This window comes from Natrix helvetica, assembly GCF_964273705.1.
Source record: "Natrix helvetica genome assembly, chromosome: 2".
Classification (NCBI taxonomy): Eukaryota; Metazoa; Chordata; class Lepidosauria; order Squamata; family Natricidae; genus Natrix; species Natrix helvetica.
Window position 1 is genome coordinate 71,269,876 of NC_138552.1, and position 14,446 is coordinate 71,284,321.

At 37.6% G+C, this 14,446-nt stretch overlaps 1 protein-coding gene across 2 annotated transcripts in view; it reads right to left on the minus strand.

Moving 5' to 3' along the window:
• LOC309386537 (proprotein convertase subtilisin/kexin type 5-like) overlaps nucleotides 1-14,446 on the minus strand; it is a 151,256-nt gene that overhangs the window by 102,964 nt on the left and 33,846 nt on the right. For both annotated transcript variants that reach the window (XR_014174436.1, XM_081942026.1), the window contains exon 3: nucleotides 6,636-6,749. Coding sequence is in view for 1 of the 2 variants with exons in the window: in XM_081942026.1 (XP_081798152.1) it covers nucleotides 6,636-6,749 (114 nt within the window). In the remaining variant the exon portion in view is untranslated. The remainder of the gene's footprint in view (nucleotides 1-6,635; nucleotides 6,750-14,446) is intronic.

Genomic DNA, 14,446 nt, shown 5'->3' on the forward strand with positions numbered 1-14,446 from the left:
CAGCTGAGATATTTGGTCAGTTGACAATAAAGTCAGGAAACAGAGCCCTTGACACATTCAACACCCTAGACTTAGGAACACAACCAGGTCTTACCAAAGGCTAACTGGGTTGCGGCCATTCTAATCCCCAATGGAGGATATTCCCGAGACCAGGGGCTTTTGTACTCTCTTCTAGTCCCTCCCATCTGACCCTCTTTGGCTTACAGGATCTGCAACATGACCAAACTGATAGATTGAATTGGATGGGTAGAGTTGGGGAAAAGGCAGTACTCAAGCCATATAAGGCTTTAAAGGTGACAACCAGCACCTTGAATTGCATCCAGAAACACACCGGTAACCAATGGAGACCACCAATGGAGTAGTGGTGTTATTGTGCCATATATCTAGTACCACCTAGTACCCATGAAGCCATGTTCTGCACCAGTTGAAGTTTCCGATGCTTCTCTTGGGTAGCCCCATGTAGAACATGTTGTAGTATTTTTACTGTATTTTGTTTATCATTCTAAGATACTTCAATATTTCCAAGTGAAAAGCAGTATAAAAAGATGATTAATAAAGTTAATCATTGGTTACAAATCAGTTGGAATATCATATTAAATCAAAACCGAGCTAGCATATGATACTCTAATATGATGGGTGAACAACCAGTGACTAGATACATACATACATACATACATACATACATACATACATACATACATACATATGTGTTATATTTGTACTGATAAATAAATAAAGGGAGACTAGTATAGATCTATTTCGATAGACTGATATGACTATACTGATCCTATACCATGATTTATGGAGATTAGGCATAAACTCTATCCTTTATTGTCCCCTATTCCCTTTCCATTAATCTAGGCATATGAGAGATGAAGAAATAATTCCTAATTAGTCTGCTAGATGCAGGATTAGTTTTAGCATGTTAGTACAAGCTTTTGCTTTGGGGATATTTTGTTAGTTGTCCAGAGGAAATGGAAAGATTAAAAATGAAGAGACTGAAAAAATAAAAGGGAGAATGATAAAACAAAAGTGGGAGAATGCAGGCAGCAGATGGGTTGCAAAGTACATGGTAAAAATGGAGATTATGCGAGATCGGGAGGAGGATGAGAATGAGGACAAGGACATAAGGCTGTAGCGCTCCATGGAATCAATCTGGGATTTAATACAGTTTTCACAGAGATGTCCCTGAAAAGAGCACTGTGTTCTTAAAATGCCAGGGAAATACAGAGGTGGGAGAGGGGAATTGCATTGCTGCCGCAAGGCATATGCCAGGAAATCCAATGTAGCTCCTTGGTTTACTGAGCAGTGGAAGGATATGAAGCAATTTAAAAGAAGCAAAGCCAAACCAAAAAAAAGTAGAAACAACTGATGATTGTTAAGAGCTCATGTCTAAAGACCAGGAAAAAGTATATTCTTCCCCAAGCAGATTGCACCTGTGCATATCTGTTCAAAAGCACCGTTTAGCAGGACTAAGATCTTTTAAGCGAAAAATGTAAAGCATAAAATGTCTGTTGCACAACAAATTAATTTGCTTATATTCATTCTGGGTTGGCTAGCAGCCAGAGCAAGAGAAGTGATTTCTTATGTTCTAATTTAGATTATTTTGATTTTCTGAAAGCTGAAGAAGACAGGCTGAATTCTTCCATCTACAAGATCAAGCCATGTGCTTCCTGGTTTCTTCATATGGCTTGGTGTGAGCTTTGAGCAACCACAACTGAGAATTCGGCAAAGCTGTTTTAAAGAGTTATCTGCTTTGGAAAAGTTCTTTCTACCCAAGTTATTTTTGATAACATTTACCTTGTTTCTAACTTCCCTTCCTAGCCAGTGTAGCTATAATTGTAATCATAAATTATCTACACTAGAAATAAAGTTTCTGCAAAACATATTCTTAGAAATTCAGAAAATATCAAACACATTTGAGAGGACGGAGAAGAAGTTGGAAGACTTAGAGCATCTAACAGTAAAATATGATGAAGAAGTTGGAGATGTTTATCAAGTGGAAAAAGTGGAGGTGAGAATCCTAAAAACTGAAGAGGAAAATGACCATAAAGAAATTAAATCTGCTGATATTTATGGTGATTGGTTTGTGTCTGGAAATGGAAAGAGTGGAATACTAAAAGAGGAATTAAATGGAGAGGAACTCTACCCCAGATGGCAAGACACAGAAGAAGAACAAACAAAAGAATTTATGGATTTAAAGAGAAAAATTTTATTAGCAACATCATTGATAACACTACTGACAATTAAAGATAAGCTGATTAAGGAAACAGAAGAAGGGCATCGAAATTACATGAGAGATTTTATAAGCAATGAGTTGCTAAGAGGAGTCCATACAAATTTAATTAAGGAGATGATTAGAGGACCACAAATGGCAGAAGACATGAGACTGTTTTTCTACTGGAAAGATACAGGTTGATAGATGGAAGTGTATAATTTAAAACTAGTTAAACAGTGAAATTTAGTGACAATAGATATAGTTAAATAAATAATTGATAATGATAATAATGTATACATGTGTAGTGTTATGATAAGTAATAATTGGATATGAATATTGAATGGTACCCATGAAAGGAAGATTAGAAATCTTTTTGATTATATATAAAGGTTAATAAAAAAGAACTAAGTTAGATTCAGTTAAGTCTTGATTATTAGGGGGAAAATGTTATCATACAGGATATAGTCAAATAAAGGAGGGATAATGATAACAACGTGTGTGTGTGTGTGTGTGTGTGTGTGTGTGTAGACCCTCACCTCTCTTCATGAAATAATAGTATATAATATTATATACTATGTTGTATTTGTACTGATAAATAAATAAAGGGAGACTAGTATAGATCTATTCGAGCTAATTAGCTCTCATCAGCTAGCCATACCCTTACTGGGATTTGAACCTGGGCTGTGTTATATCTTAGGCAGGAGTCTTAGCCACTAAGCCACAGGCTCGCCTCCTTATCAGTTGAGCCAGGGAAATAGGTATGTATTTGTGTTACAACCCCTGGTATGCCTAAATATGGGAGGAAGGTCACTACTCCCTCTTTCTGTCCTTCGGCTCATCACAGAAGACCATGCAGGCAGAAAACCATATTTTTATTTTTAATGTTGCCTTTTTATATTTGTGTTGTATTTGTACTGATAAATAAATAAAGGGAGACTAGTATAGATCTATTTCGAGCTAATTAGCTCTCATCAGCTAGCCATACCCTTACTGGGATTTGAACCTGGGCTGTATTATATCTTAGGCAGGAATCTTAGCCACTAAGCCACAGGCTCGCCTCCTTATCAGTTGAGCCAGGGAAATATTATAATATTATATACATCCGTCCGGGCGCGCCCGGGAGCTGCGGAGGGTGGAGGCAGAAATGTTGTCGGCGCTGCTGGATGACGAGGGCACGAAAGCCACTGGTTCCCCAGTCATCCGGGAGCGCCAACAACATTTCTGCCTCCGCCCTCCGCAGCTCCCGGGCGCGCCCGGACGGAGGTAGCCACAGCGACGCTCATGTGGTCCGGGCAGACGAAAGAGCGAGCGAGGCAGCCTGATCCTTGGTTGCTCGCCCGGCGGACTGCCTCGCCGCCATTCTGGCTACCTCCGTCCGGGCGCGCCCGGGAGCTGCAGAGGGCGGAGGCAGAAATGTTGTCGGCGCTCCCGGATGACGAAGGCACGAAAGCGACTGGAGAATGACGAGAACCATCCTGCCTCTGCTGGATTTCGCGCGCTCCTCGTGACTGCAATATGCAGTCACGAGGAGCGCGCAAAGTCCAGCAGAGGCAGGAAGGTTCTCGTCGTTCCCCAGTCGCTTTCAAGGACTGCGGAGCGCGAGCCGACGGAGCACGCTCAGGAAGGCGGAGAATGGGATCACGTGTGCTGGAGGCTGAGGCAGCCTGAGCCTCCAGCACACGTGGTCCCATTCCCCGCCTTCCTGATGATGTCACCAGCCTCACCAGCCATAAACCTCACCGCACGTCACTGCTGGGATTTGAACCTGGGCTGTATTATATCTTAGGCAGGAGTCTTAGCCACTAAGCCACAGGCTCTCCTCCTTATCAGTTGAGCCAGGGAAATAGGTATGTATTTGTGTTACAACCCCCGGTATGCCTAAATATGGGAGGAAGGTCACTACTCCCTCTTTCTTTTAAAAATAAAAATATGGTTTTCTGCCTGCATGGTCTTCTGTGATGAGCCGAAGGACAGAAAGAGGGAGTAGTGACCTTCCTCCCATATTTAGGCATACCGGGGGTTGTAACACAAATACATACCTATTTCCCTGGCTCAACTGATAAGGAGGAGAGCCTGTGGCTTAGTGGCTAAGACTCCTGCCTAAGATATAATACAGCCCAGGTTCAAATCCCAGTAAGGGTATGGCTAGCTGATGAGAGCTAATTAGCTCGAAATAGATCTATACTAGTCTCCCTTTATTTATTTATCAGTACAAATACAACATATATATATACACACACACACACACAGACAGACAGACATACATACATACATACATACATACATACATACATACATATGTATGGGTACAACATAAGGAAACTGGATGTAAATTGTAAACAGTGATTTAGAAAGGAGGATTAGAAAATTTTGTTACTAGATATTATGGATGTTTAGTTAGAATAGGACATAAGGATTCAGTGTTATTGGAGGATTTTAGAAATAGTAAATGAAATGCCAGTATGTATGGTTATGTATTAAATCTTGGTATATTTTATGATGAAGGACGTTTAAACAATTATAGTCAAATGAAAATGGATGTATGATGATAGTAACATGTATAAATATCTGAGTTAAAATACTTGAGTTAATATGAATTATGGTTGATGACTGTGGAAGACATGCATGAAAGTCTTTTGAAACCAACTGATATACTTTCTACAGTATGTAAAAAAAGGAAGATTCTTTGTGTTGTGTTTGTTTTGAAAATTAAAAAAATATTTAAAAAACCCTTTAGTTGCCATTGTTGCGTATCATCCATAACTAAATATAAAAGCATCCCTTAAATGACACATTCTATTTTTCATAAATAGTGCTAACTTCAAACCAGGATTAGGTTCCACACTTAAAAATATAACTTCTCTCTTATTAGCACAGGGTTTGTTTTCTTTTTTGTTCCCCTTCTTCCAATTCCTTTTTGTATCCAAGCAATATTCCAAATTAGGGATTTGAGGACAGTTGATAAAAATAACATAAACTGCAAGAATTAATCAAACAGTGCTGGACCAAATAAAATCCAGATTTAGATTTGTTTGTTTGAGAAATTTTCTTAATTCATCTGCAAAGCTATAATCAAATGGCAATACTTGTATTCAAAAGAATGGCATTGAGTTTAAGATAATATCTGCAAAATGAAAGAATGGGACTCCTCCCTCAAAAAAAAATCCTATGTAATTCCCAGTTTTCTCATCCTGTCAACTTAGGGTTGTCAACTATAGCTGAAACCAGTCTGGAGACTTCTTATTCCTGCTTAGTAAGTGCAGCATTCATATAAATTTGTCAATGTATATGTGTATGTGCATGTGTGAATGTATGCCTGTCAACCAGCACGCCACTTTCCAAAATAAGGAAATTCAGGCCAAGATAAAAGGTATTTTTAATGCATTGAATCAGTAACTACTAAATGCAATTAACTCTCTGTAAAATAAAACATCCCATTTACAAATTAATTGAGCCACATGTTCATATATCTTCCACTCATTACACAACACAAGACATCACCAGCATAAAGTAGATAAGGGCATCCCCACATTTTCTTTCCAGTACTCCAAATGAAGAAAATCAGGATGGAGAATGGAGTAATGATTTTTGGACAGCAGATAGTGTTAAGGAATGGAAAAGGAAACAATTAGGAAAATAACTTTTATAATGAAGTTCTCCTGAGGCTGGTTACTTGCACAAAAGAACACACAGATAAGAGTTAGAAAATAAAATTAAGTTTATATTGTAGGCTACTCTCATATATTTAGGACATTAAATGTACAAATCATTCAGACGAGAAAGAGGACTGAATTGATGCCTGGAAGAAATGATAAAAATACTTCTACTTGCACTTTATGCTACTTTTTTCAGCAGCCTCTTTTAATCTGATCAGCAAGTGTAAGATCACCCAATTTTCCCAAATCACACATAATTTTGGAAAGAAAAAAATCCCTGATCTAGTATAAAATATTAATTACACATAATGCATATTTTGTTACTCATTTTGATTTAGAAGTTTTTGAGGAAATTGTAAAAATTACATAACAATATTTAATATTTAATTTAACTTCATTACCCATATATCATAGGATGTAAAAGTATTGTAACATAAGAAACAAATTCAGTTTTGATCTTTAGCTGCCAAATTTACTATAGAAAAACACTTGGTAAATTAAGTATATTCCTTTTTGAAATAAGCAGTACTTAAATGTATTATAACAAATACATGCAATTTTGGTCTGAAATATTAAATAGATATTCAAAATGCAATTACTATGATAACATTTAATTTACAGGACTATAAGAGTACATTTAACTTAGCAACATCAAACATTTTGGTTTCAAATATTTATTATTGTTACTAAACAAGTTGCATGAAGACAAGTGTGTTTAATATGCCAGAATTCTGTGCAAATATTAACTTATATGAACTTACCATGTACCACATACTTTGCCATTTAGGATCATTAAAATATATGGACTGGATGCTACCCGGTTTGTAATCTCTCTTTCTCCTTATTTTTACAATTTGTTGTTCTATCCATTCTACCTGTTAAAAAAAACCACATATCAAAACAATATCTTGCATATTTAAAAACAGTGAATAGATAGTATGATTCTGAACCTAAACAACATCTGAAGACAGGTATCACCGGTTTATTTGACATATTTTTTAAAATAGTCCTGGATAATTATCATACCAACTTAAAACATTCTGCAAAAATGCTTTCCAAGAATATTTGTTTTTCTTGAATGCTTATTGCATATACATGATAAAACATAAAGGAAATAAAATAAAATAAAATAAAATAAAATGAGAGAAGAAAAAAAACCTAAATAACATTTATCTATCATTAAAAGAACAATTTTTTTATGAATTTACTTTATCCTACTTAGGTTTCATAGATTTTAAAAGGTTTGGTTTCTCAATACCATTATTCTATATTAAAAAATGCTAAGCCTGAACACTCCAGAAAAAGACAGTGGGAATGATTAGGAGAACGATCAATTAATCTGTCAATCTTTATATAAGCCAGAGCCAATACTAAATATATAGAATGAAAACCATTCCAGGAATAAGAATTTATGGGATGAAAAATGGAAAAAAAGATAGAGGAAGGAGATCAAGTCCTCTTTTTATTGACAAAATCATCATATAATCATATCGTTGGGCTCTAATCAAATTACCCCCTGGAGTGATGTTAATCATGCAGGGTTAAAGAAGCAGTAGATACTGTTGTAAAATTAGTTTTTATAAGGTTTGGAAATTATGCAAGTGACAACCAAAAAATAGATTGAGAAACTGAAATGTTTAGGATGGGATTGCATTTCCCTGTCAACAGCATATTTAAATCTGAGGTATTCCTGGAATTTGGTTTGAAAATTGTAACTATGATGTCTTTGTACCAGAGTTCAGCATAGGTTGTGACTCTTCCTAAACTGGTTAGTATTATTCATGCAGTTGATTTCCCCAGGCTTATGATCCTGGGGGATTTCAATCTGCCTTCCTTTGGCGAGACATCCAAGTCAGCTCGGGAGTTCATGGCTTCCATGATGGCTATGGACCTAACTCAGTTAATTCAAGACCCCACCCATAATAGGGGACACACGCTCGACCTGATTTTTGTCTCTGGGCAGTGGATGAATGATCTAGATTTAGGGGATATTTCTATTCAACCCTTGTCATGGTCTGATCATTTCCTCATCAGGCTTGACTTCCATACTGCTACCCCTCACCGCAGGAAGGCAGAACCAACTAGATGGTTCCGGCCCGGCGCCTTTTCCAATCTTATCGCGTCTGCAGATAACTGCCCACCGCCCTGTTTAGGGTGACCCACTCCTTACTTAACCAAGGAATGTAACCCACTCCTTACTTAACCAAGGAACATAACCCGCTCCTTACTTAACCAAGGAACTGGGAAAGACCCCTTGCAGGGTAGAGCTGAAGAATTTGTTCAGTATCTGCAGGATAAAATCGCTCAGATCCGGACAGGCTTGGACTCTGACTAGGTAGATTCAGGCGAGTCGACGGGGATGAATCTTGGGGAGACAATCTGGGATGAGTTTGACCCTGTGACCCCCGAGGGCATGGACAGGATTATGGGGCGACTCAGTGCTGCCACTTGTGTGCTGGACCCATGTCCTTCTTGGTTAGTTTCGGCTTCCCGGGAGGTGACACGAGGCTGGCTCCAGGTGATTACCAATGCTTCATTGAGAGAGAGGTTCTTTCCCACCGCCTTGAAGGAGGCAGTGGTGAGGCCCCTCCTTAAGAAGCCTTCCCTGGACCCAGCTTCTTTAGCCAACTATCGTCCTGTCTCCAACCTTTGCTTTGTAGTGAAGGTTTAATTTAATTTAATTTAATTAGCACTTCTAGACCGCCCCCTCTCCCAAAAGGGACTCGGGGCGGTGTACAGTCCATATCAAAAACATCATACATAATAACAATTTAAAATTATTAAATGGATAAATACATAAATAAGAGGAGGATAAAATAGACAGAACTGTAATTGCTAAATAAATAATTTAAAATATACAAAGTTTAAAACCCCAGTGTCTTATAAAATTAAGTCCCCTAAAAAACCAGTAGGAAATATATATGCCAGGAGGTAGACGTTAAGAATTATGCCAGACCAGCCAGTCGGAACAGGTGAGTCTTCAGTTTCTGCCGGAAGGTTGTCGAGAGTGTGGTAGCACATCAGCTTCCCCAGTACCTGGATGAAGCTGTCTACCTGGATCCATTTCAATCAGGTTTCAGGCCCGGGTACAGCACAGAGACGCATTGGTCGCATTAGTCAATGATCTCTGGCGGGCCCGGGACAGGGGCTGCTCCTCTGTCCTGGTCCTATTAGACCTCTTGGTGGCTTTCAATACCATCGACCATGGTATCCTACTGTGACAACTTGGAGGGTTGGGAGTGGGGGAGAACGTTTACCTGTCGGATCAGTCACAGTTTGTGTTGACTGGAGGGCAGGGATTGACCCCGAGGAACGTCACTTGCGGGGTGCCCCAGGGGTCGGTTCTCTCACCCCTCCTGTTCAACATATATATGAAACCGCTGGGTGAGATCATCCATAGTTTTGGGGTATGGTATCATCAATATGCTGATGATACCCAACTTTTCATCTCTACCCCAAACCACCCAAACGATGCCCTCGATGTGATGTCCCGATGCCTGGAGGCTGTGTGGATCTGGATGGGGAGGAACAGGTTCAAGCTCAATCCCTCCAAAACTGAGTGGCTGTGGTTTCCATCATCCCGATTTGTGCATCTTGTTCCATTTTTGATGATAGGGGGAAAAATTTTAGCCCCCTCAGAGAGGCCCCGCAATCTGGGAGTCATCCTGGACATGTGGCTTAGTTTAGAAGAACACCTGATGGCTGTGACCAGGGGGGGCTTTTACCAGGTTCGCCTGGTACGTCAGTTGCGCCCCTTCCTGGATCGCCTAAACACCACAAGCAAAAATAATTGGGATCCACAGCATGCCTCCTCTGTCAACATGAGTGGTATGGGTCAAACCAAGATGCTACAATATAGCCAAAACATAGTGAACAGACAACCCAGATATTGGGGTTGGCAAAGAGGTGAGACGAGACTCTATATCAGGGGTATCAATCTTGTGGCCCGCGGGCTGGATGCATCATGCACTGGCTACGCCAACCTGTTTTAGTGAAAGGGGAAAAAGTCGTGATAAGTCACGTGATGACAATGTGATGCCATGAGTTTGTCACCCCTGCTCTATACTGTCACTTTATTTAATCTATATGCAGAATATATATGGAAGAAAGCTATGTGGGGTTTTAAAATTAGAGGAAGAAATATCAATAATTTGTGCAATACTGATTACAATGTAATGATCTCAATGGAACTCAGTGGAAGATTAAATGTAAAGAAGATTAAAGTAATGACAACAGATACAGCAGTCAGTCTTAGGAATTGACAATCAAGATATTGAAGTAATAGATAGCTTCTGCCTTTCAGGGTCAACTATCAACATTAAAGGAACCAGCCCTCAAGAAATACACCACATAGCAGCAATGAAGGCTTCGCAACAGATCACAGATGTCAAACTTGATCAAGTCACGTGATGCATCCTGACATTTTTGCCTTTATGGAGCCAGGGTGGGCGTGACCTGTGCATAATGCATCTGGCTATGGGCCTCCAGTTTGACACCCCTGCAATAGATATTTAAATGCTGGCATATGACACTATATGGAAGTGAAATTGGACTTAGAAGAAGCAGCATAGAAAGAATATTGATGCTTTTAAACTTCTCTGAGAAAATCTATCTAAATGACCAGTCAGAATTGAACATCAACTTGATGGCACCTAGTAATTTAATTTAGATATCTCCAATTGAAATACTCAAATGCTTCTTGAAGACAAGAAGGCTCATTAGGCTCAAGAGCACAATACTATTTTATACATTGGTACAAATGTGTTTAGAATGTAAAACAAATGAAGAAAATGGAGAGTATCATGGTATGCCATTGAACATAGATGTATTAAGTTAAAAATAACAATGGTAAAACATTGCAAATCAGAGATACAAAAAATCAATTTTATTTTGGTTCTTTATAGCAGTCAAACTTAGCTAGAGCACCAATATTTGGTTTATTAATTATAAATATATTTTATAATTATAATCTATTTATTGTAGAATGTTTCTAACCCATTTTAGTTCTGATAGATTAAGGGTAAATTACAACAAAATAACAAAGAATAACAAACAAAGAAATTAAAATGCCATTATCAATTATCAAATAAACCCGGTAAGCATTCAAGCACCTAATAAAATAATTTAAACTATGGGCAGACAAATACTGGAGCAAAACTACAGTGGCTCTTTGGGCCAAAATACTCCCAGATTACAGCATAAATCTTTGAGTTTTTCTTTGTAGTAGACTCTGCTCAAGTGGCATCCAAGCTTCCTTCCTACTTTGGGCAGCCAGTGCTTCCAGAATATCTCCCCTGGCCCATTCTCGACTCTTTGCTTTATCTGCCAAAGTACTGCATCAAAAACAGTACCTCATAAAATGTGAGAATGGGTGAAGGTTCCCAGAATGAGGGACTCCTCAAAATGAGAAACTTCAAGATCACACCAATGGAATACCTATTAGGTTCACTGATAAACTGCCAGGCTACTGATACTTTTTTCCAATGCTGCACTCAATGTCCTGGCTTACTGGGCATTATGCCTACCTGCAAAATACTATTGTGTGCCACAGAAAATTATGTGGAATCTGCACCTTAACTTTGAAAACTTTGATCTCAGGGATTACAAAGGTGTGCAGATGTCTTTATTTGCCAGACAAGCTTTTAGAATATGTCCCTTATGCTGATGCCTGATTTTTTGGCACATCAGAGAGCCTCCTTTGCTCCCAGCTAATAGAATGCCCTGCTTTGTAAGCTGAATTTGGCTTTAAGTCCCTCAGTATTTAGGAAATCTGTCAAGACTCCTCTCTTTCACCAGGCTTTAATTATTAAAATATGTTAGTATGTATTATAGTGTTAATTTTGACCTGTGTTTTTAACTTTTTGTATCTGCTTTTGGGTGTCTATACTTTATTAGGTGGCTTGAATACTCACCTACTGAAAGGCAAAATATAATTTTTTTTAAAAAAATAAACAAATACAAAATGTATTTTGATCTAGAGTGGTTCTGATTTAATGTTATATTATGGCTGAGCAGCTGTTTGTGTTATATCAAGAATGTATTGACTTAAATATGTTTTGGAATAGTCTAAATCTGAATGAAAAAGATCCAGTACTACATAAAAGTACTTCTCTTTCAAATTATGCATACTTCCTATTATATATTCCCTGAAGGATATTTTACAGTAAGTAAAGAAAACGAAGCTGAAAAGAGTTGGAAGTTTGGATGCTTCACCACAATGTTGATCTGAAAGACACCTCCAAATCAAACCATTAAACATTTAGGAAAAGATAAAGATTTTGGAGTAGCCTTCCCATTCCCCGACTTGAATGTAATCTTTGAGATCTCAAACAGCACCGCATGCAAGGACAACTAGGAATATTACTGAGCCAGAAGATATCTTCAAGGAGGAGTAGAGAAAAATATACAAATAAATATACAAAGTGTCCTAATTCGATATTTGAAACATTTCAAAAGATTCTCAAAATAATTCTTTTACCAACATTCCAAGTTCAGTATCTATCCAGTAACTGTTCTTTGCAGTTCTTTTTCTATTATTTTTCATAAAGATAATGGGTTCTGTTCCCAATAATCCCAATATAAAAATATTTTGCTTTATTGGGAAAGATCTAATAGCATATCATATTTTACTTTATTGGTGGAGTAAATTATTACATCTTAAATTCTGGAAACCACAGGTTTAATCACAATAAGAGTGATTTAAAACAGTTATATACAGTACTATTAAGCCCTAGAGTATCCAAGTAGGGTACAAAATTTGTTCAAACAATAGTAAAGGTAGAGGTAAAAATAAAGGTTCCCCTTGCACATATGTGCTAGTCGTTCCCAACTTTAGGGGGCGGTGCTCATCTCTGTTTCAAAGTCGAAGAGCCAGTGCTGTCCGAAGATGTCTCCGTGGTCATGTGACTGGCATGACTAAACGCCGAAGGCGCACGGAACACTGTTATCTTCCCACTAAAGTGGTTCCTATTTTTCTACTTGCATTTTTACATGCTTTTGAACTGCTAGGTTGGCAGAAGCTGGGACAACTAATGGGAGCTTACTCCGTTATGTGGCTCTAGGGATTCAATCCACTGAACTGCTGACCTTTCTGATTGACAAGCTCAGCGTCTTAGCCACTGAGCCATTGCCTCCCTTTAAACAATAGTATGTAGAAGTAAATCACACAGGTCCTTTACATTCTTCGAAGACCTTATGATTATCTGGAGAAATACTGGACAGTATTAATCCTTTATGTAGAATTTAAAAATTCAAGAAAGAAATATATATATAAGTTACATAGTAGCTAGTTATAAATAAACTTGAAATACTGTTTAGGTTGCATTCTAAATTACATAAAATAAATTCTGCTTTGTCTTCTGTACAGATTTGGTTTATGTGTCCCCATTTCCCATTGATCAGAATTTTGATGTGTAAACTTGCAGTTATATCATGAAGGAAAATGTAACCTTCTCAGAAATGTAATTTTTATTTTCTTTTTAAACTGTGAGAACAGCTCCCTCTAGAATAGTTTATAAGGAGTCACATTTTAAAAATTGTAAGTCAAACATCAAGTTTTCTAAGAAAATGCATTAGCTTAGAAACTTACCTTAAAGATGTCAAAGAAATTATAGACAGATGTATAGACTATTTTTTAAAATTTCATATGCAGTTTATTCAGTACATATATTAAATTTATACTGCAACAATTTCCAGTTCATTGATTAATGATGTAGAAATGTATTTTCTACTTTAAATAAAAAATAAAACAGTTTGCCCAGATCTAACACATTTAGGCTTTTTTCAACAACCCTGGATGAATAATGTTGAGAATTTAGTCTTTGAAGTAAAAATTGTTTTGTTTAATAGGGAATCAATACTTCAGTGGGTCAGACATATGCATGGCCAAATCATGAAAAATAAAGGCACTGAACTCATACAACAGGCAGAAAAAATAGCTATTGTTATATTTCCAAGTATGAATTCTCTAGTCCTTTCTTTTTACTTTTTCATTTTCCATGGCTCAAAACCATGGAAAGTGATTTTAAAATTAAAGTTATTTTAAAATTACTTTCTTTTTAAGTGAGTATTTTCTTCCTCTGAATATTAACCTTGTGTACTATCACTAATAAACTGGCAGTTTTTGTTGTTCCCAATTTCCTGTTGCTTAGCAGACAAGCTGCAAAATTCCTATCACATCTAATTAAAGCTCTTTAACAAGGTAAACAATGCCGGTGTTTTCCTAGGCCAGTGCAGAGCTTTATCCTCATTTGATTTTCTTGACCGGAGGTCCTGTTACACATTATTTTCTTTTGAACTCCGGGCTCCCTGATGTGAGTAAGGTCGGTGCTATCAAAACATAGAACTAAAAAGCTTTCATTCTACCTTCCACGAGAGAGGCATAGGAAAGGGTCAACCCCCAGGAACAAACTACATGGTGACTTTTTAAAAACTTTTTTTTTCTGAACAGAAGTACACCAATCTAGAAAATAATTAACAACTGGCTTGGAATTCTTCTGTAAATAAAAGATGTAGCAACATTAATTAGATTACAGTGTTATGTCTTTTTTAAGGGCTGAAATGGATGACATGA